Source organism: Gambusia affinis, linkage group LG03, assembly GCF_019740435.1.
Source record: "Gambusia affinis linkage group LG03, SWU_Gaff_1.0, whole genome shotgun sequence".
In the NCBI taxonomy this organism is placed as follows: domain Eukaryota; kingdom Metazoa; phylum Chordata; class Actinopteri; order Cyprinodontiformes; family Poeciliidae; genus Gambusia; species Gambusia affinis.
The window spans coordinates 22,565,095-22,591,980 of NC_057870.1; the positions used below are offsets into that span (position 1 = coordinate 22,565,095).

General features: G+C 37.7%; 4 protein-coding genes across 6 annotated transcripts; 1 reads left to right on the top strand and 3 right to left on the bottom strand.

Annotated features, from left to right (window-relative positions):
* The first annotated feature begins 7 nt into the window (after positions 1-7).
* On the top strand, positions 8-3,440 carry LOC122828698 (ras-related protein Rab-27B-like). Of its 2 annotated transcripts, none has more exons than XM_044112501.1 (6): positions 8-919; positions 1,437-1,621; positions 2,330-2,415; positions 2,494-2,597; positions 2,696-2,819; positions 3,078-3,440. In XM_044112501.1, the coding sequence occupies exons 2-6, from the start codon at positions 1,469-1,471 to the stop codon at positions 3,265-3,267; spliced, it is 657 nt and encodes a 218-aa protein (XP_043968436.1). In that variant the 5' UTR covers positions 8-919; positions 1,437-1,468; the 3' UTR covers positions 3,268-3,440. The 2 variants fall into 2 exon arrangements, with proteins under 2 accessions (XP_043968436.1, XP_043968437.1); XM_044112502.1 differs by having other exon boundaries at positions 8-801.
* Positions 3,441-3,985: 545 nt separating this feature from the next.
* Positions 3,986-9,716, bottom strand: LOC122828691 (tripartite motif-containing protein 16-like). Of its 2 annotated transcripts, XR_006370260.1 has the most exons (3): positions 9,566-9,716; positions 4,735-4,850; positions 3,986-4,082 (listed from the first exon to the last, which is right to left on the bottom strand). XR_006370260.1 is itself a non-coding variant. In XM_044112488.1 (2 exons), exon 2 carries the CDS (start codon positions 8,616-8,618, stop codon positions 6,951-6,953), a length of 1,668 nt encoding a protein of 555 aa, XP_043968423.1. In that variant the 5' UTR covers positions 8,619-8,767; positions 9,566-9,693; the 3' UTR covers positions 6,823-6,950. The 2 variants fall into 2 exon arrangements, 1 of the variants encoding a protein (XP_043968423.1); XM_044112488.1 differs by lacking the exons at positions 3,986-4,082; positions 4,735-4,850 and adding an exon at positions 6,823-8,767 and having other exon boundaries at positions 9,566-9,693.
* Positions 9,717-11,642: 1,926 nt separating this feature from the next.
* Positions 11,643-14,073, bottom strand: LOC122828700 (tripartite motif-containing protein 16-like). Its single transcript, XM_044112504.1, has one exon. The coding sequence runs from the start codon at positions 13,869-13,871 to the stop codon at positions 12,219-12,221; it is 1,653 nt and encodes a 550-aa protein (XP_043968439.1). The 5' UTR covers positions 13,872-14,073; the 3' UTR covers positions 11,643-12,218.
* Positions 14,074-16,174: 2,101 nt separating this feature from the next.
* LOC122828701 (sia-alpha-2,3-Gal-beta-1,4-GlcNAc-R:alpha 2,8-sialyltransferase-like) lies at positions 16,175-25,888 on the bottom strand. The gene is made up of 5 exons (XM_044112505.1): positions 25,815-25,888; positions 23,947-24,448; positions 21,759-21,881; positions 20,827-21,384; positions 16,175-19,764 (listed from the first exon to the last, which is right to left on the bottom strand). Exons 2-5 carry the CDS (start codon positions 24,102-24,104, stop codon positions 19,482-19,484), a joined length of 1,122 nt encoding a protein of 373 aa, XP_043968440.1. The 5' UTR covers positions 24,105-24,448; positions 25,815-25,888; the 3' UTR covers positions 16,175-19,481.
* Positions 25,889-26,886: the final 998 nt, after the last annotated feature.

Consider the following 26,886-nt stretch of genomic DNA (forward strand, 5'->3'; position numbering starts at 1 on the left):
AAAAGAAAACACCCCCCAAAAAAACATGGTTTTTGGCAATAAGTTAATGTTTTTTGATGTGTGGAAAATGAGCCATTTCAAAACATCCTTATTGTTGAGTCACACTGCACCGTTACCTAGCAACCCCAGCAAAGCCCCGCCTGTCACCTAGCAACTCAGGTGGAGCTCCAAGATGTGGAGCTGGTTTTACAGCTGTATGCGCTGTACAATGGCTGCTGGAAAAGACATCCAGAAACAACTTGCTGTATTCTTGTTGGTTGTGCAGGAGGCTCTACTTCTGCTTTTCAATGACATACGGTTGTGTAATTGTGCGTCTATTTGCAGCCATTTTCAGGTGAGTGTAAACATTGAGTTGGGAGGCGTGGCCAGCAGCAGCTTATTTGGATTTCAAGTGACAAGAGGCTCTAAAACATCTTATACTGAAAGCTCAAGATAGGCAGATCTGACCAGACTAAAATGAACTAAGAACGATTTTGTGTAAAAATGTAATTAACATGTTTTCTATAGACCATAGGAAGAAAGAATTTTAGGTGAGCTTTAAATTTGTTTTGTTTTTTTTGCAGAATATTAAGAGAAGCCGGATTACTCAGTCTGTAGAAGTGGGCCACATTCCTCTCTGGGATGTTTTTTTCTTTTTTTTTTTTACTAAAATCCAAGGCGGCACATTATTAGTTGAATTTTCTGACTTTTCTTCCTCTCTACCCTCCTTTCCTTCACGAGAAAAAGCAGTAAACACAGGCTGTAAGCGCGGCTCCGCCTGGATCTCAGAGGCTTGAAACTCCTCCCCGGATCACATGTAAGGTGAGGGAAAAGGTTCAGGGTCTGCAATGTGCCTTCGCTTCATGACAGCTAATAGTTTTATTTCATAAAGTGGTGAACGGCTTCTGAATGGATGTTTGTGCTTCCAGCAGATAGATTGGTAAGATTCCTGTCACATTCAATGATGCCGAGAATTTTAGGAAACTAAATCCGCTTCATTCTTTTAATAATTTCAGTTTCACAGAAGTACTACTTACTACTGTTTGGTTGAATTTTCAATCACCTTAAACTGTTATGACACCTACTTTAGAAGTAGTTGTTGACTGTTTATTATTTTTAAATGAAATCCACTCAGTTGTTGATGGCCAGGCTGCTCCCAGTCAGTGTCACATCTCATAACGATGACCTCAGTGGCATAGCTCTCTGAGTCAATGAAAGGATTCTTATTTTGCTGAGCGAATTCAGGGAAAACTCCAGAGGCATTTGACTGCTCATGTGGAATCCAGCCCCAGTCATGTGCTTGTCCTTCTGTGATCAGGGAGTTATTATGTGCTGTTAAGCCTCTCTGATGGTCATGCAGAAGGAAAACAGTAGCTTTGATGGAAGAATTTAACTCGCCCTGTCAGGTTTTACTGAAAATCGCTCTACTGTGTCTGAACTCCCATGAAAATCCGCAGAGAGTCGTTCGCAGGTTCAAACAAGCAGCACAATGGTGGACTGGGACTATGACTATCTGATCAAGCTCCTGGCGCTCGGCGACTCGGGCGTGGGAAAGACCACCTTCCTCTACAGGTACACAGACGGCAAGTTCAACAGGAAGTTCACGACCACGGTGGGAATTGACTTCAGGGAAAAGAGAGTGGTGAGTGCTGGGGAAGATAAAACTAGCTAAAGTCCTTCCATTATATAAACAAGTTCAATATGAAACAAAAACATGCCAAGATAAATCATTTTGGTCATTCTAACTATCCTAAAACAATAAATGTTTGGTCTGATTTGTGTTTTTATTCAGTCTATGTAAATATCTGATTTCAACTGTATGTAATATGTGCCTAGAATTTATACATCATATGTTAAATTGATGTTCTACATCAAAATTTCCCACGTTGCTGTTATTTTAGATGCTGTAACTTATTACATCTAAAATGAAACAATATCTCCAGTCAGAGACTTCTCCTGCCCACAGCCGTTACCATCTACAACTCTTTAATTAAATGAGTAACAATAACGTTTAATTTCCCTTTGGGATCAATAAAGTATGTTCAACATTGAACATGGCTGACTAGAGCACATCTCCTTGGAGTGAACCAATGTTAAACATGTTAGGGTTTGTTTTTGACTCTAAGGGACTTTGGTAATTTGGTGAAAGAAATTTAAAATTTGGTATCATCAGGATAAGGTAATTTGGAATTGTATAATCTGACCAAAGTGGAGAATAAAGATAATGAATGAAAGTGGCTCAAAGTCAGAGCCTTGAGGAACGCCCCGATGACATTTTTTTTCATCCTGATTAAAACAAAGTTGTCCGGGTTTTCCAAGTAAATGACGATGGAGTTCTGGTTTGGTTCAGGTTTACACGGGGACCGGTGCTGATGGGACGAGTGAGAGGAACTTCAGAGTCCACCTCCAGCTCTGGGACACAGCAGGTCAGGAGAGGTAAGTTTGACATTTTTGACATTGACTGTGTTAAGAAGATACTCTTTGCTAGCATGGTTAAATATCCTTCATTCTAAGGTTTCGCAGCCTCACAACGGCTTTCTTCCGAGATGCAATGGGCTTCCTGTTAATGTTCGACTTGACCAATCAGCAAAGTTTCATTAACGTCAGGAACTGGATGAGTATGTTGTTGTCTTCTTGTTTCCCTCCTGTTGATTTCTAAGCCTGGTTGATTCGTAGTTTCAGGTTGGCTGAAGAAGTTTCCCTGGTGTTTATGCAGGTCAGCTTCAGGCCAATGCGTACTGCGATAACCCAGATGTGGTGCTGGTGGGAACTAAGGCAGACATCAGAGACACGAGGAATGTTAACGCCAAACTGGCCAGAGAGATGGCTGACAGATATGGGTGAGTGGAAACTGATCAGTCTTTATCAGTGAGGAAGATTGACCTTTTATCTATTGATAGAATTTTCTTCCTATTCCAATTTTATAAAATTTAGCAACTGTTGGCTAAATCAATGTTTAAAAGTTTGGATGAGATATCCTTTTAAATACATTTAAGAAAAGTAAAATGTAAGGATAAAAATATTTGTCTAGATCTCATGAACTGTTTTGTAGATGCTGTATCTTGTACCGTTTTGTGAAATGGTCCTGTCTCCTCCAGCATCCCCTACTTCGAGACGAGTGCTGTGTCGGGAGTGAATGTGGACGCCGCTGTGCTCACCCTGCTGAACCTGGTGATGAAGAGGATGGAGCATAGCACGTATGGGGCCCCTGGCTCTGAACCCAACGGCAGCCCCACCGCCAGCCATGAGGTGGAGGAGGCCCCCATCAGGAGGTGGTGCTCCTGTTAATGTTCCCAGCAGCAGCAGCAACGGCGTAGGAGAAACAGACTTTAAAAAGTGGTGTATAGACAAAGACTTATTGGAATGTCCTATATTTCTTTTGGTTTCTCTTGTTGTGTTAAGAACAAAATAAACTACTTTTGTCAGTTTCTCCTAGTTTGTTTTCAAAACAAAGAAGCAATAAAGTGTATAGTTATGAACTTTAAAAAAAATAAAAACAAACCTCTTCATCAGTCTTACCTGAGAGGCACAAAGTGAATTTATGCAAAGAAACTTATTTAAGTTACAAAGCACTATTATTCTTATTGATTTCTGAGTAATTTTATAATAAATCCTTGAAAGTATTAAAATTTTACTTGTAATAGTATTTTCTTCATCTTTATTGTTTTACATTATTTCTCATCACATATCTCTTGTAAATAGATGTCTGTTTAAAGGTGCTTCCTTCAACGGGTTTGGATACGTCTAAAGTCAATACAAGACATGTTCATCACATTTTTGCACAAAATCATTCTTAGATGATGGGATTTTAGTCTGTTCAGTTCTGACTATTTTCAGCTCCTTCTAGAACGAACTGTTTTAGGGCCTCTTGTCACTTTTAATACAAATAAACTGTGCAAACAGATGTGCAATTACACAGCTGTACATTTTTGAAAAGCAGATATTTCTGGATGCTAAGTCAACCTCAAAACACTTGTCTTTTCCAGAAGCCATTGTACAGCGCAGATAGCGGCTCACCAGCTGACCGAACGTGTTGGAGCTCCTCTGGGTTTGCTAGGCAACAGGCTGGGCTTTGCTCAGGTTGCTAGGTAACAGCGAGGTCCCTGTGGAATGAGGTTTTTTGAAACAGCTTACCAAAAAACATTAACTTATTGCCAACAAACAACTGGGCGTTGTTGTTTTTAAGTGCTTGGACTGATTTTAGATGCAGTGGAGAATCAAATGGAAGAAAAAATAATAGCCCCTCTTTAAAACAGGTCAGTCAGGACAATAAAACTGTGTTTCAGTGAGATTATTTAGATTTAAAAGTTTTAAATCAAATGAAACAATCAAGAAATAATCCTATTCTTTTTTTAAAGTATCATGTTTTTAAATGGAAGTAATCTTGGGAAGGAAGATGGATTAAGCTTGATCAGAAGTTTGTTCACGTTTATGTTGGAACAGTTGCTTCTTGTTGGAAGTTTGATCCAGCAGATGGCAGCAATGCAACCACATTGTGGGGAAATTAACGAAGCAACAATTGTTGCTTTTAGTAACATAAACCTTTTTTAAACTATATCTACCCAACCAAAAGCAGTATGTCTGTTGATCAACCAACTTAATTTCTGAATCAAAATCCTTAGCTATGAACTATCAGATAAAAAAGGCACAAAAAAAGGGCGTACTGTTACAGTCAAACTTATTTATACCTCTTGCATATACTTTTAATTTTACATTTATTCATCTGCACTGTGGATCAATAGTTTGTGGTTTTACCTTGTAACAAGATGTTCCTGGACTCAAATTCCAGCCTCAGCTCTTTCTGCACAGTTTTCATATTCTTCCCATGTGTTTGTGGATTCTCTCCAGATACTCCAGCTTCCTCCTACAGTCTAAAAACATCAATATTAGGTTGACTGACTGTTCGTAATTGCCTTTACGTATCAGTATGCATGTGTGTGTGTGTGTGTGTGTGTGTGTGTGTGTGTGTGTGTGTGTGTGTGTGTGTGTGTGTGTGTGTGTGTGTGTGCATATGTGTGTGCGTATGATTACCCATCCTATGATAAGAGCAACCATGTAAATACATTTCAATCTGGAGAGACTCACACAGAGAAGAAAATAGCAGTTAAAAATATTTAATGGTACAATTCTTTGGCGCTCGGACCCGGCAGAAGACCACGAGCCGAGGATTGCCGTGAGCAGGTGGTCTGCTCGGCGAGCTCGGGATAGTCTTCCCCCCGGGACCGAACCTGGTGGTGGTGCGGAGCCTGGAGATGGGAAAGCACGGTGGATCCTAGAGTATGTCCCTCATGGTGAAGGTGGAGATGGGGTGGAGATGGGGAGGAGGTGGGTCGAAGCACGGCTGACGAGCAGGAAGCCCCCAGGGTAGCTTGAACTCTTGAAGGTGTCCTTGGACGACGATTGGCTGGAGCGACGTGGAGCTCCGTTCCGGATTGGCTGAGGCCAGGCGTGGTGATCAGATGATGTGGTGAAGCTGGTCTAGTCTCCCAGTTTGAATTTTCGCCTAAGCTCCATGTCCAGGCTGAGATTTCATTCACATCTAACAATACTCACTTCAGTACTACCTAGTGGTGTACGTTAATCAATATTGCATCTGCTGGTTAATTTGTGCTTTAAAAACCTACTAACCTGTTTTAACAGGAGTGTTGGAATACATGAAACTTGATTAAAAACAGTTTAATTAGGCCAAAATGTAAATGTAGGTTAATTTCTATAATGGATTTATTTTCTTATTTTGGGAAGGCTGTAAGAGTTGGGCATTAATTTGAAAAATAAATATAATCTTACAGTGGTTGATTATACTGTATTAATGTCTAGAGTTGCTGCCTGACAAAATATACAGAATAATGTATTTTTTATCAAGGTGAATAATTAAAGCAGAATTACAAATTTAAATTTTGATACATACATCATGATTATTTCCTGGATGACAGATAACTTATACATATTATTGTTTATGTCTCCAGCTTAAAGTTTCTCAGAAGACCAAACACAAATATATGAGTGATGAAAAACAGCAGCATTTGAATCAATATTCATAGAAATATTCAGTTTCAATTTAGTTTATTTATATAACTGACAAAAAAACGTCATATAGGGTCACTTCCAGTTTATACATATAACATACAGTCATTTCAATCCATTTCACAGACAGATTCAGTCAACTGCATGGATTCCAGTTCAAACCTTCTAATTAAACAATGAACAAAAGGTCGGTTTATTATTCAACTTTGTAAAAAGCGTTTTATCCAAGGAATCCCAGCAGACAGCATCCTGACACTGCAGTTTCATTCCTCCACGACGAGCATGTAGCAACAGGACAGTTGATTAGATTGAATCTCTAAATTTGCTGCAAATCTCTAATTATTATTATTACTTACACAAACGTTGTTATTAACTCCTAATAACTAACTTTTTATGTCATGTAAACTCAATGTTATTTTGTACATTTTTGTCTAAGAAAGTAGAAAAATGCAGAACTTAGTACTTTTTTTGGGGACTAAAATAAACCAAAATCATCAAACATTAACCATCCTGCAAGATGTCACTCAACTTGCTAGCTTTAGTTTCCACACAGTTTGTCACAACCAGAAATATTTCCAAAAGAACCAAATTTGTCTTTGAGTGACTACTGTAGCAGTCGAGCTGATCAAAGTGAGCAGCAACAGGTGGGGGATGGGCAGCAAAGTACTACAGTATGACTCTTGGCTGGGAAAATTCCCTCCAGCTCTTTCTCTGGCATCTCATTAAAAGTATTTTAAATTTTAGGAACCTGAAGGGAATTTGTTGCTACCTTGTAACCAGTTGCTGACTGGCGTCTGATACACAAAACCTCAAGAGACAGAAATTTCAAACCTTTATGAGCAGGTATTTAAAGAAAAATTAATGCAAAGAAGAGCAAAACAAAAACAAACAAAAAAAAAACCCCAAAACGATTAACTTCATTAAATTAATTTCTTATACAGTTATAATTATTTCAGTTTACAGATCTCGGCTGTGTCTCCGATGCTGAACCAGAGTTGTATTCCAGCGTAGAGCGGCTGAGTGAAGCTGGTCTGGACCCTGTGGATCAGAGTCATGTTCTCTGAGATGTTGTAGAACGACAGAGTACCAGCTGGCTGGTCCAGGTAAAGTCCGATTCTGGAGAATTCAGAACCAGGGATGGGAGTTCGGATGCTGTTGTACCAAAATTGATGATTGTTTGGACAACAAAATAAAGACCAGGACTTGTCATTTTGTCCAAACACACTGTTTGTTTTATAGACATCCCTGTATGCGACTGCCACATAACTTCCTTGTCCTCCTTGTCCTCCCCACTGCACCTCCCAGTAACATCGCTGAGACAAACTCTGTTTACTCAGGATCTGAAACTTAACTGACAACCGCTCTGGGTGATCGGGAAATAACTGACTTTGCTTCACAAGGGTCACCTTCCTGTTCCCCTCAGACAGTAGGAGATTCATCTGAGCTGTGTTTGGATCCAAGGTGATTTCCTGTGAATATTGTAGGAAGTCATCTCTGGTCCTTGGTTCTGACAGTAGAAAATCCACCTCAGTGACTTTCAATGAGATGTTTGTCCATTTCTCCTTCAGGATGTCCTGCAATTCATCTCTCAGCTTTGACAAGGCTGCTGTCACATCTTCAAAGTACCTCGGAGGACAAACATTGATGCTGTATGAGTGTTTGGTTTCACTAAAAGCAGACAGTGAGGGGTATTTCTGCAGAAACTGGTTGTGGTCCTCTGTGTGTGAGAGCTGCTCCAGCTCAGAGTCTTTCCTTTTCAGCTCAGAGATCTCCTGCTCCAGCTTCTCCTGAAGATTTCTGACTCGACTCACCTCAGATTCCTGCTGGGATCTGATCTGCTGCTTCACCTCACAGCTTCTTCTCTCAATGAGACGCATCACCTCAGAGAAAATACTGTCGTTGTTCTCCACTGCTTTATCAGCACAGTCGTTAATGGCATCCACTTCCTGCTGAAGGAGCTTCATGTCTCTCTCGCCATCTTGGATTGTCTGTTGGACTTCTCCTCTCTTCACCTCCAGATCTTTCTGCTTCTCCTTCCTCTCTGCTGCAGCCGAAACAACGTCGTGACCTTTATGTTCATCCACCATGCAGACGTAACAGATGGTCTGCTGGTCGGTGCGGCAGAACATCTTCATCACCTCATCGTGATGGGAGCAGATGTTGTCATAGAGCTGCTTGGAGGGCTGCACCAGCTGGTGCTTCTTTAGCCGAACCATGTCATAATGAGGCTGCAAGTGTTTCTCACAATAAGACACCAAACACATCAAACACGACTTTACAGCTTTTAGTTTCCTTCCTGTGCACATGTCACAGGCCACATCTTCAGGTCCAGCATAATTCTGTTCAGTAAGAGAATCTCCGAGTGTAGTTAGCTTCAGCTGCTCAGTTAATCCTGCCAACATGATGTTTTTCACCAGGACAGGCCTTGGTGTGAAGGTCTGCCTGCACTGAGGACAGCTGTAGACGCCTTTCTTCTTCTTTTCATCCCAGAAGTTTTTGATACACTTCGGGCAGTAGCTGTGTCCACAGGGAATCATCACCGGATCCTTCAGTAGATCCAGACAAACTGAACAGGAGAAATTTTTTCGGTCCAGCTGGACTCCTTCCTGTGCCATTTTTCCTCTCAGAGACGGTTTAAGTTTCACTTTCAGAGAAATGAGACCACCCTGATCTATGCTCTACATGTCATGAGTTTGTGCAATGAAGGTGCGTCTGCACTGGATTCGCTGACAAACTGTCTCTGGCTGGGAGGGAAGCAGGAAATCTGTTGACAGAGTGATTCTGTTTGAGAGGAGGAACATGAAGGAGAAACCAATGCAGTTTGACAAAGAAACAGCACTGAACCCTTTTTACAACAAAACTTTAGTATCTAATTGATGTTTTGAACCCTTTTTACAACAAAACTTTAGTATCTAATTGATGTTTTGAACCCTTTTTACAACAAAACTTTAGTATCTAATTGAAGTTTTCCTAGGGTCTTATGTCAAATTAATCACTTACTGAATATATGAGTCATAGTTTATTGATATTTTCATTTCTCTTTGTATTTATTTAAACGTTTTTTAAATTACTAAAAGAAAAACAGACATTATATCTCAATGCTTTAATCATATATATATATGAGCAAACATTAAGATTAGCAATTTAATAATTACAGTTATTGCTTGTACAGTATGTTATACACAAAGTAACTTGTTAACCACAATGGATAGACAATCAAGAACATACATTACATTACTAACATTAATAAATCTTCAATATTATACAGATAATGGACCTGTGTTATACAATTATGATACAAGATACTTTGTAACTGTCCTCTAATCCAATATCACGGGGGAAATAACGTATAATAGTCTAACTTCTTTAACTGAGATGCTAACTGTTGCAAGCTTTTGGACCCAAAGAAATTAACGGTCGCACTAACGGTAGTTAGCATTTAGGCCATTGGCAGTAAACATTCACTTCTAATATACAGAAATATCTCAAAATAGAATTTATGACAACAAAACACGGTACTGAAATTATAAAAATTTGAAAAACTAAATCAAAAATAACCCACCTGTGAAAACAGAAAACATAGTCTTTAGTAGTGGCGGTACTGTGCTGCTGACTCGTCAGTCTTACGTGCTACGTTACGCGCTTTAAATCAGCTTCTTCTGCATAAGGCTCGGAAGTCAGTCTCTCTCCCATGCGCCTCTACTGCCACCTTTTGGTATAAATTGGTATTGTACCTAATACTGGCGAATGTGAGCCAGCACCACATAGCGTAAACAATCAAAAGAAAGGTAATAAAATAGAAAATTGTTGGGGTTTCTTTGAATAGTTAAATAATTCTTGGTGCGACATATGAATGTACATTTTTTTTTTCAAACTCAGAGATCAGCGATCATGCATGTTTATAGCATATAGTTGACAGGTAACCCCATAGTCCCCTCGATTGTGATTTAACAATCCGGAGGTGTTCTTAACAATTAATACCCCAGACACCGAAACACATTAACTCATTACTAAAAACAAATGTTTGAAGCCCTGGGGCTGTTTTTAGAAGCAGCTGAAATCCAAATGGAAGAATAAAAACGTATATGAATTTTGCATAATAGATACCCTTTAAAGATTGAACAAATATGGCTTGTTTGAAGTTTTTTTTTTCTTTGTAAGATTCATAATTATACCTTAAATTTATACTTGAAGAAAACTGGAGAATCGTACAATATAGAAGTAAAATAAAATCTGTGGTAACCTCGTAAATAGTGAATTTTCTAAGTCAAAATATTAAATTATGCAGCAGCTTTTCGGTTTTTATAAGGAGAATCATTCAATCTACGATGTTTTTGTCATAATGAATCTAAATATTTATGTCCATTCAACATATTAACATGATCTAACAAAGTTGTTTAAACCTCCACTACACCTGTTATCCAGAACAACAGCGCCCTCTTGCGTTTGTGTCAGTTTTTAGCTCAGCTTTGAATTGGGAAGATGATTTGATCAGTTTGTAACGCTGATACTGCGTCCAAGTGAATACGGATAGTTTTATCAGCGAACTCCCATGAGCCTGCATCTTGGAAGAACATGATTGGCTTACTTCAGCTGTGATATTCTGTTGGTGAATTTAAAACAATCAGATGAGACTTAAATCCTGACGATGAAGACAGACACTGACGTATTTGATCCAGACAAACTAAACCAAGCTGACACCAGCTAATTTTTTAACAGTAAAACATATTACATATTTTCAACTCTTATTTTGCATGTTTTTGCAACTTTGATGCACCCAAATTTGCATTTAATTAATTTAATAACCTCAATCAGATACAGTAGGTGTTTCAGGAAAATGTGGCCCAAATTCTGTTCTTGTGAAGAAAATAAACTAAATCTTTGAATATTTTTCCCCAAGTAAATCTGCAAACTTGATTTTTTTCTATTAAAGAGGCAAACATGCAAAACTCCTTTTCAGGTTTTAGTCTCAACATTGATCAACACGTTGATTTTCTATTTGTTTTTTCTTTTTCAAATAGTTAGATTCATTTAATGAAAATATTGCATGGTTGGTTTATTGGTGAGCAGGTAAGAAGTTGACTTTTTTTGTGGCATTAGCTCTAGAAAAAAATCTAGTTTTTAGCTATTGACATTTTACTTCCAATTGACTTTCTGATCTGATACAGACCCAAGTGGGTCAAACTGTTCAGGACTTCAGAACCATCTCACATTAAGAAGAAAAGATAAACTTGCCATGCAGGTTGATGTGGTCATTTTGATTAAAGCTCAGCAGCTAAAAGTGAATTTAAACTTAAAAAAAACAAACTTTGGGACTTAAGCAAACTCTCCAAAACCAAAACAAACCTGCTAATCTTTAAAATTGTGGAAAAATCAGCAATTACATCTAATTTTAAGTTGTTTAGCAGCACATTAACAGAATTTAAAATGTTTTGTTTTCAAACCACTATTAAGATTAGAGCGCCCTCTTCTGTTTATATCAGTATTGAAAACTGATCATTTGAGAATAACTGCAGAGAAGTCACCTTGTTTTAGGTTCATTCCAATTGAGATAAAAATTTTAACATAAAACTCAAGTGTTCAGGAATAATAAAATAATGTTGAAGAAAAATTACTCAGATTTGATGCCGAGTCTTAAAATGTTATATTTCTAAATAAAAAACCCTAAACCAACATGAAATCCAGATACTGTTGTATTCCTTAAATAAATGGTACAAATAATTTTTTGCCAAAAGAGATGGTTTTTTTTGGCCTAAATCACCAACTCTCCTTTTAACAAAAGGATGACAGCGGCAGGGAGTAGGGGGGAAGAATAACTTTTCACAGAAAAAATTACAATATTTTACACAAATAGGAAAAAAAAAGAAAAAAAGACAATTTATTTCCTTGAAAACCAGTTTACTCAGTAGCAAAACCACATTTCTTTATAAAATCTGTTTAGTGTCATTTTCAAACTAATCCAGATTCACCTTTGACAAAACAAACCTAAAAGGGTTTTCCACAATTTTTTAGTCACACTAAATATGTTCTTTTATCTAAAGATTACAACACCATCCATAAAGTCAGTTACTATCAACACCCAGCAAATTTTAAAAAAACCTACAAAGTAAAACAAAATCAGCATAAATGCACAATGATTAAAGTAGAGCCAATCAGAAAATAGACAAAGCTTCAGAGAAACTACATCCTGATTTGAACATGCTGTGAACTTTCACTCATTTCAGTTTACAGATCTCAGCGGTGTCTCCCATCCGGAACCAGAGCTGGACTCCGGCGTAGAGCGGCTGAGTAAAGCTGGTCTGGACCCGGTGGAGCAGCCTCATGCCCTCCGAGACGCTGTAGAACGACACAGTACCAGCACTCTCATCCAGGTAAACGCCCACTCTGGAGAAATCTTCTCCAGTGATGGGGGTTTTAATTTTGTTGTGCAAAAACTGATTTTTGTCTTTTTGGCAAAACAAAGCCCAGGACTCTTCGTTACACCCAAACGAAGTCTTTGTTTTCTTCACATCCCTGCAGGCGACTGCGACGTAGCCCCCCAGTCCAGCCCACTGCATCTCCCAGTAGCAGCGCCCAGTCAGAATCTGCTTACTCAGCACCTGGAAGAACGCAGAAAACCTCTTTGGGTGATGGCTCTGGATCTGATCTTTACGCATCAGGGTCGCCTTCCTGTTCCCTTCGGATAGCAGCAGCTGTTTGTGAGCAGTTTCTGGGTCAAAAGTGATTTCTTGTGAGTATTTGAGAAATTCATTTCTCATTTTAGGTTCTGGATCCGGGAGGAAAGCATCCACTTCGGCGACTGTCAGTGAGATGTTTGTCCAACTGTCTCGTAAAATGTCCTGAAGTTTGTCTTTGAGATCTGAAACAGCTGTAGTCACGTCTACATAGCAGGCCCACGGACACACAGAGTCTCTAGTCTCACTAAAAGCAGACAGTGAGGGGTATTTCTGCAGAAACTGGTTGTGGTCCTCTGTGTGTGAGAGCTGCTCCAGCTCAGAGTCTTTCCTCTTCAGCTCAGAGATCTCCTGCTCCAGCTTCTCCTGAAGATTTCTGACTCGACTCACCTCAGATTCCTGCTGGGATCTGATCTGCTGCTTCACCTCACAGCTTCTTCTCTCAATGAGACGCATCACCTCAGAGAAGATACTGTCGTTGTTCACCACTGCTTTATCAGCACAGTCGTTAATGGCGTCCACTTCCTGCTGAAGGAGCTTCATGTCTCTTTCACCATCTTGGATTGTCTGTTGGACTTCTCCTCTCTTCACCTCCAGATCTTTCTGCTTCTCCTTCCTCTCTGCTGCAGCCGAAACAACGTCGTGACCTTTATGTTCATCCACCATGCAGACGTAACAGATGGTCTGCTGGTCGGTGCGGCAGAACATCTTCATCACCTCATCGTGATGGGAGCAGATGTTGTCATAGAGCTGTTTGGAGGGCTGCACCAGCTGGTGCTTCTTTAGCCGAACCACGTCGTAATGAGGCTGCAAGTGTTTCTCACAATAAGACACCAAACACATCAAACACGACTTTACAGCTTTTAGTTTCCTTCCTGTGCACATGTCACAGGCCACATCTTCAGGTCCAGCATAAGTGTTATCAGTAGGAGAAGCTCCGAGTGTAGTTAGCTTCAGCTGTTCGGCTAACGCCGCTAGCATGGTGCTTTTCACCAGGACAGGCCTCGGTGTGAAGGTCTGTCTGCACTGAGGACAGCTTTGTACTCCTTTAGTGTCCTTCTCATTCCAGTGTTCTTCAATACACTTTATGCAGTAGCTGTGTCCGCAGGGAATCGTCACCGGATCCTTCAGCAGATCCAGACAAACTGAACAGGAGAAACTCTCTCGGTCCAGATGAACTCCGTTCTGCGCCATCGTTGCTCTCGGTGTCCGTTAAAGTTTCGCTTTCTGACAAGTGAAACTAGTCTGAGCTCCAACGAGTCTTTTTCAAAGCAACTTTTAAAAAAGCTGTACTGAACCCCTTTGCTGGCTGAAAAAGCTCCCCTCAGAGATCACGTTGCCAGATTGTTACCTTATTTCACTCGTGCTTTCCGCTTCGAGTTCAAACCAGGAGGGCGTCACTAGCGTCATTTGACGCACTTTCCGGTCACAGAACGTTTCGCACGTAACCAATGCTGCCATCTTGAAAAGGTCAATTTCTTAGAGAAACGACAAGAAATATGGTAGCTTTAATAACTTTCTACACTTTCCGTTGAGTTTTTTGTAGTGTCGAGGTACAGACTAAAAGGTACAGGATATTTAACTTACAAACTCACACCACAACATCTTCACAGAGGAGAATAAAAAAAAAAACATTAAACACTGTATTCATATGACACAAAATTGTTCAAATAAAATTCTACATAAAGTTAGTAGCTGCAAACCTGAATAAGTAGACCCGTTGTCATTGTATCAACCTTCCAGATCATTCAGTTCTTCTGGTACAATTCTGCTCTTCCTCCAAACATGGAGAAACAGCATTTAGTTTTTACGCTCATCTAATCTGGAACAAACTTCCAGAAAACTACAAAACTGTTGAAACGCCGAGCTTCCTTCAATCAAGTATATTTATCTAATATAATAGAATTGCCTTTGATTAATAACGCCTGGAAATTAGATTAATTGTTGTGTGGATTCCATTACTTTGCCTTTTTTTGCTACTGTGCCGTTTGTGGGGAAATACTGGCAGCTGGAAGAGGCAAAAAGTAATGTATAGTTTTATGCAGTGATTAAATGAAATCACACTTGAGACATAAACATTATTATGAGTAGTTTTCTCAATGTTTCATGACCAAGCTCAAATACAAGCAAAAACAAACTGACGTCTTGTTTAAGTAGGTTGTTTACAGGGACTAAATAGAAGAATAAATAGTCTAAATAAAAAAGATAGATGAGAGTGATATCCGATAAAGAGGTAACGTTATCCAGAACTTTTCTCATGTATGGATACTAAAACAAAGATTTTATCACAAACAATTCAAACCACTTCTTTGAGTAAAGGCTATAGAAGTGGGAGCAATTATCAGGGTAACATTAAAAAGAGAGGTAGGAGGGTTTAATATTAGAAAGCTTGAAAAACAGGTTTTTCATGACCCGCCTTTATTGTATAACGGTCTGAAAATCAAGACCAGTTAAGCCACAGTAGCCCTTAAATCTGCAGTTAGTTTTTATTGTTAGTTTGAAAAGCAAGGTAAAATACCTTCTTTCCACTTTTATTTTAAATTATACAGATTGGCCACAATTAAATCTATCTCTATAATATGTCTTACTTTATTTGCCTTAATTCAGTAAGACCTCTAAGATCTTATTGGCTGGTATAAATAGAGACGTATTCTGATCATTTGTTTATCATTGCTCATCATAAACTCAACTGTTCATTTTACAAGGTGAAAAAATTAATATCATACATCAAACAACTTATTAACGGAGAATTATTTGTTTTCCAGTTGATGGAGAGAGCTAATGTTTCGTTCATAGAAATCTTCATTACATTTGAATTGTTTTGTGATGTTGTCAAGTTTTTCTACATAACCTCTGCTAAAGAGCATTAAATGTTTGCTTGTCTAGAAATAATAATCATAAATTCACATGATTGAAATTTATTGTTGTTGCAAAAAGACACAGCGATGAATTTGGCAACAAAAAGTCAGAAAAAAATATTGAAAAATTCTTAGTGGGACCATAAATACATAAATGTTTACAAGTATTACTTGTCCAGGTAAGAAATAAATTAAATAACTGATTTTAAAATGCCAGAATAATAGAAATAATAATAAATTGTGAAATATATATAACTTAGCATTTTAAGACAGTCTTAATGTGGAGATTGTTGATGCTTTGAAAAGTAGTTTGAATTATCTGGCAAAAGTAGATTACTTTAAGACTGAATATAGTTTATATTTTAGGCAAACTGGTAACACAACTCTGAACTGAGAAAAGCGCTTTTTATTGACAGGCTGAAACGTTAATGGAAGGAATTTCGCAGGCACATAATGGCTATTTATCATGGAGTATAATTAAAACATTTATGACAGTTTAAGAACTATTGTTTTTCTTTTTTGTCAAACAAACCAGATACCACAGTCCAGTACATTGTTTATGGCATGTACACAAGCAGCCAAGCTTCCTTATGCATCATGAAACGAAGATGCCGTGCAGAGAAAACACAAGTCCAGGACTCTTAAAGGGGACTATGTGTATTGATGCATTTCAAAATAAAAATACATTATGCGATACATGTCAGTGTCAGTTCATTTAATGCACAAAAAGCAATATACTGTTATTCTGGCTTTTACATTAACTGGCATTACAACCCTTAAAGATTTTATTATAATGGATAAATTTACACACATTCTACGTTCCGGCATTTGACATAAATTTGTACCGTCCAAAATTCATCTCAGAATCAGAAGATATTTCAAAGATATCTGTCCAAATGAAAGACATTCATGGAGCCATACCACATCATTACTTAGCAGAAGAAAGAAAAATATTTAACATCAATATTAAAGTAAAAAAAAATCTTTAAATCTTACCTAGTGCTTGATTTTATGCAGCATACAAAATCAAAAATTAGTGTCAGTCCCTTTATAAATAAACCACAGAAATTATTCCTATACATCTATGATATCAAGTAAGAGTCAATGTGACAAGCTGCAAATGTGTTTTTTCATGTGCAGTGAGAGGTATGAAGAAATATTTACTGACAAATTTAGTTTGCTTTTACTATTTTGAACACACAGAGGTGTTGCAGAAAAAAAATTGTATCAGACAAACTGATAAGAAACTGGTTTTTATATAAAGTTGTTTGCTAAATTCATTTATAAAACAAAAAGCTGGACAGACCCTCAGAAATGTAAAAAATGAAACGCTGAGAAAATAATTAAACCCTGAATCTAATAACTATATCAGAGTGTGAAATTACACTTTCACATTGAGACAAGTTTGTATATATCCTGTTTTCATTCATTACATAAAAGCATAATTTTGTCTCAACTAACATTTTCTTCAATTAAAAAATTGTTTTATGATCTGAAACATTTAAGTGTGCCCTAAAAGAAAAACAAAACCAAACCCTATATGAGGTCAAATATTTATCCACAGTAATGTTTTTGGCTGTAAGGAGAGACAGTAACGACAGTTCATATAACTGTTTACGTCAATGTGAAACTCAGACAAATTAATAAAACTTCTGTGACCGGGTGGCGATGAAACACTAAAACAATTTAAACCTGAATGAGTTGCTCTGTGTATTAAATATCAGCCAAAGTTAAAGCCTAAAATCACGTGGTAAATGTTTACTGTTTGGGTTCTTTCCCTGTTTCATGTTAGATTTGGTGGATTATTTCAGATAACATTGTAAAATAAAAAAAATTCTTGTATTTTATGTTGCGATTTTGGTCCACACCGCTTTATAGCAATAGGTTTGCTCTAGCTAGTCTCATAGAAAGATTTTGACTATGGATTATACAATTAGGAATACAAATGACTTCAAAATTCTAAATTTACCCTCAAACAATCTGCAAAAAGGTTTTTATAAAACTAGCCCAAATATATGTTAGCTTTCCATGCAATGTTAGTAAATTGAATCCTCATGCGTTTAGTCAAAATGCAGCAAGTCACATAAAATTCATTCATTTCAGGTTGGAAATGTCCAAGATAGGCTTCTGTAGTGAAACAGCATTTTTTCAGTTAAAAAAAGTTTTGTATCTTCTCTATTATATTTAAATTTAATTCATGTTAAACCTCTAGATTGTTTACTTCACACAATTTTGTCCAAAACATACATATTCCTTCCCATTGCTCACGCCATTTACATACGTGGTGAAAACTGTTGTTCCCTGTCTGTTAATGACCAAAAAGCCCACAGTAGTCACTGAAATAAGTTAAAACCCACAGAACTGATAATAAATAAAAATTTACTGAAAATGAACTACTGAGAATCCTACATTGAATTTGAATTGTGGTTTAACAAAGTCTTAAAAATAAATAAATTAATAAAACTAATGAAACAGACCTGGACTGAAATGATGGTACTTATAACTTAATATTTTGATAATTTCGCATTAGTTAATTTTTTTTCAGCTGATTCTGTTAAATCACATTTCAGAAGCAATGTCTGATTTTTACTGTTTAATGTCCAATATTGTTTTATTCATACTTCTGTCAGTTTTAAGTTATTTCAGTGAACATTGTGAGTTTTTCAGTCATTAACGGATGGATGACAAACATTTTGTCACATTCAGCAGTTTTGAATGTGGATCGCTTGATTGTCAAGCAGTGATTCCAAATTTAAAATGCAGTTAAGATTTAAAATATAATTAAAGCATTTAACTAAAAAGTTAGCTCAGATGTTGGCTGAAAATAAGAGGGAAATACAAAAACCGACTCTTTCAGATGAAAAGTTCTTAATTTTCAAATATTTGAAGAAACCATTTCGTAACTTATTTGAGTTCAATAATTATCAATCAATATATTTTTTTAAAATCCAGGCTAATTGTAAAAGTAAAACATGAATGTTAACCGACTATAACTAGTACAAAGACTGTATTTGTTATATATATTCTCGTAGCAATTAAATTCGAGTAACATATTCTGTGAAATACTGAATGAAAACAATCATCCACGTAGCGTTCACTTATTTTCTACTGATAACATTTTTTTTCTGTAACTGTATAACTGATGTCTCATGTCAGTTTATTAAACAGTATATTTAATTTTGTAAAATGAATGCTCTGTGACTTTAAATGCTTCCCGTTTTGGTGGAATATCTTTAGTCCAAGTATAAAACGTAGGCTGACTCGTATAGGGGCAATAAATGGTAATAGATATTGTCTGTTTATGAATTTATGGCTTATTGTTGGAATGTTAGTTGTAAGAAAAATTAAGTGAAGCATTGCAACATAATTTAAGGTTGATAATGGCACTATCTATAGAAATTAAAAAACAAACATAAAGATATTTATAGTGACAATCTTGTAAACAATACCATCTTAGAGAGCAGTGCAGATTGTCTGATAAATCATGGGGATAAAATCCTGAAAAGAAGAACTGTACCACTCTAGAGGCATAAACTCTGATTAGAAAAAACACTGATCTAACTCAATCCCTGAGATTAGGCAGTGATTTCAGTGTAAATAATCAGCACACTGTTTTAAAGGTGAATCATTTGCATTAATCAGAACTGGAAGATTTGACTTTACAGCTGGAAGGGATGTTTATTCTTGCCAAATGGTCACGCTATAGCAAGGAGTCATGCAAAAGACAATCATAGAAGCATGACAGTTCTACTTAGCACGACAACATATTGAACATTTGTGTGATCTACACATCCAGAAAGATGGTCACTATCAAGATAAAATAAACTGAGTCTCTCTACAAATTAAAAATCAATTGCCATCTATCATGCTTATGTGTCACACAACAAATGTTGGGAATGGATTGCTATCTATGGGTTGTGGTTTCCGGAGTGATGCACTCGTACGTCTATGCGCAGTGTGTTAGGCTGAGTTTGATCACGCCTTCCCTGTGCAGCTTGTACAGCAGCTTGAATTCGCTGGGCAGCTGATGCGTCTCCTGCCACTTCGTGGTAAACTTGGTCCCTTTCTTGTCGTAGTAATGGTATGGCAAGTCCTTGCCTGTGTTGGGGTCCCATCCGAACGGCCAGAAGCCGTAGAGGTGGATTTCATCGCACATGGCGGACGCCAGCGTGTACATGAGGATCCCTGTGCTCAGACGCTTGGGAGAGAGGTTCTTAGTTTTCCAGTATCTGTGGGAGAAATGAGACGTTAAGTAAGGAATCAATCCAACACGTGTGATTTCTCTAAATTGTAGATTAGTAATTCTCTTTCTCTCTCTGTCGCTCTTTCACAGCGTGTCGTTCATAGATTGGAGTCCTGACACATGCAAAAATAGGAAGGTATGGTGAAGATAAAAAATGCTTCATCCACTGTTTGGCCTTTTTTGGGTTCAGCAAGGATGCTGGAAGTTAAACATTTATATACTTCTAAACTTGTTCCGACGTGCTTATTTGTTCAATAATAACATGTGGGTCGACTCAGACCTGAACCTTCAGAGACACCTGGAGACAAAGTTGGCCTTTTATCACCTGAAGAACATTTCCACAATTAGAGGACTAATGTCTCAGCAAGATCTAGAGAAACTCCTTCCGGCATTTATCTTTAGTCGCATTAATTACTGCAACAGTGTCTTCTTGGGTCGGCCTAAAAAATCCTCCAGCTGCAGCTGATCCAGAATGCTGCTGCTAGAGTTCTGACTAAACACAAGAAAAGCACAAGACACCAACTTTAAAGTCCCTACACTGAGACTAGACTTTAAAATACTGATGTTTATCAATCACTGAACTGCTTAGCACCACAATATGCAACAGTACACAAACCCACCTGTTCAGAGTTGCTTTTGAAACATAATTACTGAAAAATTAATCAACAATCTGATGTTTATCTATGGCAAAATGTAATGTTTCAATTGTTGACTGTGTTTCTATGACTTTGTATTTTTGTGTTTTTATGATGTAAAGCACTTTGAAGTGCCTTGTTGCTGAAATGTGCTAAACAAGTTAACTGAAACTAGAAAAGAGACAGTTCAATTGCAAGGTCAAATATCTTTTAAGTCATGTTTAATGTAAACAACATTTTACTGAAGTTACATTGTTACTTGATTGTGCTATAAAATGATACTATGTGCCTGGAAAATACATAACACCGCCTCTTTAACAGCACATGTGTTTGAAAATACAGGGAAATAAGAGGAAATCAAATATTAATATTAACAAATGCTATTCCATTGTATTGTTTTGTATCCGTCTTACTTGTTGACATCATGCATGATGTTTCCCGGCCAGGCCAGTTCCACCTTCAGCTGACCCTTGTGCTCCACAAAGAAGTCCACCAGGGTTCGGGTAACTGTGGCGGAGGTGTGAAGGAAGAAGGCGGGGATCCAGAGGATGGCTCCCTCCAGCTTCTTCAGGTTCAGGAAGAAGTTATTCCTGTCCTGAATGGTCAGCAGGTTGTTGTAGTACCTCTCCAGGATGCTGGGGTTAAACGTGGTCAGATTGGTCTTCTTGCCTACGTCTTTGAAGTAGACCTCAGTGGGAGCAAAATTGCAGCGAAAGACAAAGTCGGCTTGGTCGATCTCGGGGCCGCAGTGGCTCCCAGTCAGGATGCCGCTGTTTCCCACAACTGCACACGTACTGTAGTGCTTGTTGCGGATGGGGGAGGCGTCAGGGAGTAACGACTTGAAGTTGTTGCTGATGGAGAAGACGTACTTGTGGCTGGAGTAGTCAAAGTGCATCAGCTGGCCCACGTGGACACTGTCCTTCGTGAGGGAGAAGTTGTGGGGAATGTCGATGTAGTTGAAGATTTCTTTCCTGAAAAACAGAAACGACTTCAGCACCAAACCACCAGCAGGTTTAATCCTCTATTCAAATATTCAGAGTTACAGATTTCATTTCTGCTTCTTTTAGTATTTCCCCTGCATTTGTAACTGGGTTGTATTCCTGTCTTGTCATAATTACACAAAATGTCTTTTGTTTGTTGTTCGGATTGTTCCTTTACCAGACTGTAAACACCTTAGAAAACTGCTTCATTGCTATAACTGTGTGACTTTAAGATCGGGAGGCCATCCTCTTTATTTCTTCTTCTGTGGTATTGTTGTAGTTAAATTGTTTGCGCCCCTTGTTATATATAAAAATATCAACCAAAGATACAGTATATATTTAAAACGTGGTGATTAAAATCTTGCCTTTGCTTGTAAAATGCTGTCCTGTTGAACTTCCATTTGAATGGTTTTCCTTGGAGCTCCTCATTCAAGGCATTCGTCAGTGGGATGAAGGAAGGGTCCAGGAAATTCATGGCAAACTGAGACCTGAAAACAACAAAAGGAAATGCAGTTTGCTTTTAAAGCTTCTTGTTTCTATCCCTCTGTAGTGATATTACAGTGGTTTCACGCTGATAGCGCTGGAGCCCTGCAATAATAGGAGGCTGAGGTCTGTCTGCATGGAGTTTACATGTTCTCTCTGTGCATCAGTGGGTTCCCTCTGGGTACTCTGGCTTCCCCCCCAAAGTACAAAAACATTCATTTGTCTCGCCAAATTGCTCTTAGCTATGAGCTAATTCTAAGTGCTAAGTATTTTCTATGGACTCATATTAATGCAATGCTATTCTTTGCCAAATTCATTGCATCTATCTATCTATCTGTCGTCTGTCTGTCTGTCTCTCATTCTCTCTCCCTCACTCCCTCCCTCCATCCATCCTTCCATCCATCCATCCAACCATTCATCCATCTATCCATCTATCTATCTATCTGAAGCTGTTTCTCTGCTTCCAGACACGTAGCAACACAGATGGAAGACAAAAAGTTAACAGTGCATGCCACAGTTTTCAGATTTTTATTTGTAACAGAGGTCATTGAAAGTGATCTTCCGCTCTACATTCCTGTTCTGCTTTGTGTTGGTTTGTCACATATTATCTCAGTAACTCAAAGATTGCAAAGTGACTAAATGAACTGCAGGTCACCCTGACCCAAACACTTCGGCGTCAGACAAATCTACTGAGATTCTGGATGGGTTGAAGGAAGAAGATCTTTGAGCTGCAACATTAGTCTGAACCGCCTTCCAATTTGACTTTAGAAATTGGGCTTATGTTAGACTGTTTTTGTGTTATTGATGCCATTTCAAGTAAAACAGGGTGACACCAACTGATTCTTCGCTGAGTTATTATGAATATGCACAAAGGTTGGTGTAAATGGATAAAAAGCAGCCAGAGTCCAAATACTTCACAGATCAACAGAGCATCAGGGAACCAGAGCTCAGTGTGGATCAATCTTGTGGTTTTATTGTAGGACAGAGTGGGTGGAGGTATTTAGCCTCGAGCGGTTTTCAGCGCACAGAAAATCTACAGCGTTGCCGACACACAAGCCAGTAAGAAAAATGACTAATCCTGAATGAAAAAGGTAATTAACTAAAACGGAAAGCTTTCTGTGTAGTCAAAGTAAAACAACAATCAGCAACAGAAAGAATCAATAAATTAAGGAGTTAAAAAAAGATACTAAGAATCGTATAAAGAATAGTTCATTCCACCCAAAAACATTGATAGATACCAAAAAAAAAAAAAAAAAAAAAAAACACCATAAAATATCTAAAACAAAAGGATCTGAATCTTATTTCTAGGAAAAATGACTAAGAGAAAACAATTGGTCATTCAAATTTTCCAGACTTTCATTTTGCTAAGTTTGAATGCAAAATGCTTCCCTAGTCTCTAATGATCTTTTTCTAAAAACTGCCTTAAATTATTAGGAATAGTTTTGTTCCTGGGACACAAAGCGAGCAGAAATTTTGTGAAATTCCTAAATTGGGGCATAAATTGATGTCCAATTATTAGTAAATTAAAATTTTCTTTCAATCTTTCCTTTACTTAACTGGGTAAAACCTCACTGAAATCCAGATCTCGTTTTCAAAAGGGACCCGGCCAGAAATTTGAATCACCCAACAACCTGGTTACACAAAAGTAAAAAAATAAAACATATGCACAAGTTTGAAACAAATTACAAAACAGTTTAATCACGTTGCATGTTTTTAAGAACTGCTTGAAAATATTTCAATGAAATAAGATCTGACATCTTTAGGTCAGATTGGAGCTAAAGTGTGGATTAGTTATCCCATTATTCAAAGAAACAGAAACTGATTATGATAACCTGCATATTTTTTTTTACAGTGAACATATAGCTGATTTCTTAAATTGGGACTGTTTTTAAGAAGGTACAGGCACAAACATCAGCACTCTGGAGAGCTCACCGTTCAGCTTAAGTCCAGTATGAGAAATGGAGATGAGGGAACCCACAAACAGGCCACACTCCTCTGTTTACATTCACACCAGCCCTAGTGTGCATTTCATTAACTGCCCTCAATCTACAGCCGAAAATCCGTACTCACCTAAAGCCTGCATGAAACATAATCCGCGGGCCTCCGGAGTAATATCTGCCGGTGCCGAAGAGGCTGTCTTTCCTCAGAGACACGTAGCTGATGAGCGACAGAATGAGCACCACGACGCTCAGGATAAACAAGCCCAGGGCCTTGGCGATGCGAACCATCTTGGGAGCCTTGTCATTCCCGATAGGAAGCCTCAGCCTTTATGTTGCCGCGGTCGGGGCTGGAGCTGGGCAAACGTGGCGCATTGACGGGTACAGTCGCGTAGAAGACGGATGATGCATGGTGCAGACGCCGTGGCTCGGTGCGCTCTCGGTCCTCCTCAGGCTGCCGGTGATCAAATCATGAGACTGAGCGGAGATGCGCGTCAACATCCAGTCAGCTGCACGATCAGCCCAGTCCTCACAGCACCGGCAGCCTCCCCACCACCAGCAGCACCTCCTCCTCCACCCGCTCACACTGATGCAGGCTTCTCTGCAGCACAAAGGCGAGCTTGTCTACTAAAAGGCTGAGAGGCGCAGAAATAGATAAGAGAAGCGTTTAAAATAGGAAACATCCTGGAAGCAAAGCAAAAAATCCACAGATCCCGCAGGGTTTTAATTTATAGCGGAAACATGCAGAGTTAAAACCAGAAAGCACGACTGTTCAGACATAAATCACACTAAATATTTCCAGTTTCAGATAAATTAGAAGCATGAAATTATTTTTATTTTTTATATATCAAAATAATTAGATTTTTTTTAAAACTCTTTTATTTATTTATGGATTATTTCCACGCGCACTCTTGTTATTTATTTACATACATATATTTTTATGAATAAATATTTATGTATTTTTTGTTATACATATTATAATAATAAATACAGCATTGATTATTATTAAAACTATACTTATTTATAATAATAAATGCATATAATTGATATATTATTTTAAGTAAATAAGTATTTATTTACTTATTAAGTCAATTATTTATTTATTTAATCTACTCATTAAAATAAATAAATAACTTACTTATTTCTTTAATACATTTAGTCATGTTTACTAAAGGACAGTTTTGACAGTAAATTTGTTGTTTTTGACTAAAATGTCAAATAGTTTTAGACATAATTTAGTCATCAGAGTTGTTTTAGTCAAATGAATCTACAGCCAGTTTAGTGGACAAAATACTTTTTTTTATCGGTTCACTTGAATTATTAACACAAAATCTATCATGTTTTTAAACTGCAATTGCATTATTGTCTAACTGCAGATGTAACCTTTTTTCTTTTTTTCTAACTTTCTTTTCAATAATAAAATATTTCAGCTGGTTTTCCTGCTTTACCTGAAAATTGTCCATAACAAATTGCATATACGTATTTTTGATATGTATATATGAATTAGGAGGTTGCAATGTAGTTTATATGAATATGTAGGCAGGAAAACGTATGTTCTCTCTGTATTTTGATTTTTAAATTCCACTGCATGTAAATGTCTGGATTTGTGGCTTAGCTATAGGCGACTATTAACAGAGCAACAATGATCCTCTCCATTAATCAACAGCCATTACCGTTAGGTTGCTTCATATGAATAAATATTTACAGTTTTGCTCGAATATAAAAATATTAATAACTTTTGCACTAATAAATTACTCCACCTTACTTAGCTCACTTCTCCTCGAAAATAATAATAATAAAAAAGATTCGCATCACTGCTCTGTAAATCCCAACATCAGCGGTAATGGTTAAGCTACTAACGTACTCAAACTAACAAATAAATTACATTTCACCATTAGGCACTCAGGGATAAACGGACAACTTTCCCCACATTAGCATAGACTTCTAACACATTTATACATCCTATATATTGCTAATAATGAGTTTATAATTTAGATTTACCTGTTAACAGACAGACATGAGCACCAACTAGCGTCTACGTTACAGTACGTTACCGTTACAGCGCTGAATTTCCGTTGGCTTGCTGAGTCAGTGCCTGTTCGGTCCGCCCTCTGGTGGCGAACTGCTGCAACTACAGGCTCCCCTGATGGAAATTTACCATAATATATATATTCAATTTGTTGAAACTGTGAGACACATAATCTGTGAAAAAAATTGATCTCTTCCGCCTTCTACCAGTGCTAATTAAAAACAACCAATCAGAGGGAGGAGGTGGGTCTTAGAGCTGTCAATCTTTCCTTGCAGGGCTGCTCATCCCTCTTTTTTCTTCCTGCATTTGATCTCTGCTATTTAGCAGCTATTGTGAGCGCTTAGGGTAATTAGCATGGCCACCGATGAAGGCGGATGAACGGTTTTCCTGTAAGTTGTTTCTCATCCATTAGTACATTTATTAGCAAGTACATGAGGTTGATTGACAGTGCTAAGACCATCCTCCTCCCTCTGATTGGTTGTTTTTGGTCGGGAGCAGTGCTTTTATAGATGGTAATAATAGAAAGGAAACAGAGATTTTCACAGATAATCTGTTTAATTCACAGTTGGGTTGTAACTAGTTACATTTACTCAATTACATTTGCTTGAGTTACTCTTTTGGGAAAAAATGTACTTTTAGGAGAATTTTTACTATGCTGTACTTTTTTTTATTTTACTTGAGTAATTTTATTACAAAGTATCTGTACTCTTACTTGAGAAAAATCTTTGGGTTTTCTCCACACCGAATGAAAAACAAACTTGTTTGAACCAAAAATTCACCAGACACAGACACACACCTGCAGCTTTTGTTAAAGTTTTAAAAGTTTTATATTGAAAGAAGCTGATTTTTAAACATTTTCTTTTGCTTGATTTTGTTATGTTTTGTTACTTTTGTCATTTTGGTTCTTAAAATAGCAAAATTCACAGTTAACTTTATGTTTTGGTCCTTCTGATGATATTAAATAATGTACAATTTGATCAGTAATTCAGCACTTGAAAAGACTTTTTACTATATACTTTTCTAACTTTTTACTTTGACTTGAGT

Coding starts and splice junctions, on each gene's coding strand:
- LOC122828691 (XM_044112488.1), bottom strand. CDS start 8,618: ATGGCACAGGAAGGAGTCCAGCTGGACCGAAAAAATTTCTCCTGTTCA.
- LOC122828698 (XM_044112501.1), top strand. CDS start 1,469: ATGGTGGACTGGGACTATGACTATCTGATCAAGCTCCTGGCGCTCGGC. Junction 1,622..2,329: donor ACTTCAGGGAAAAGAGAGTG/GTGAGTGCTGGG, acceptor GGTTTGGTTCAG/GTTTACACGGGGACCGGTGC. Junction 2,598..2,695: donor TAACGTCAGGAACTGGATGA/GTATGTTGTTGT, acceptor GTGTTTATGCAG/GTCAGCTTCAGGCCAATGCG.
- LOC122828701 (XM_044112505.1), bottom strand. CDS start 24,104: ATGGTTCGCATCGCCAAGGCCCTGGGCTTGTTTATCCTGAGCGTCGTG. Junction 21,882..23,946: donor ATGTTTCATGCAGGCTTTAG/GTGAGTACGGAT, acceptor TGTTGTTTTCAG/GTCTCAGTTTGCCATGAATT. Junction 19,765..20,826: donor ATCATGCATGATGTCAACAA/GTAAGACGGATA, acceptor TTTCTCCCACAG/ATACTGGAAAACTAAGAACC.
- LOC122828700 (XM_044112504.1), bottom strand. CDS start 13,871: ATGGCGCAGAACGGAGTTCATCTGGACCGAGAGAGTTTCTCCTGTTCA.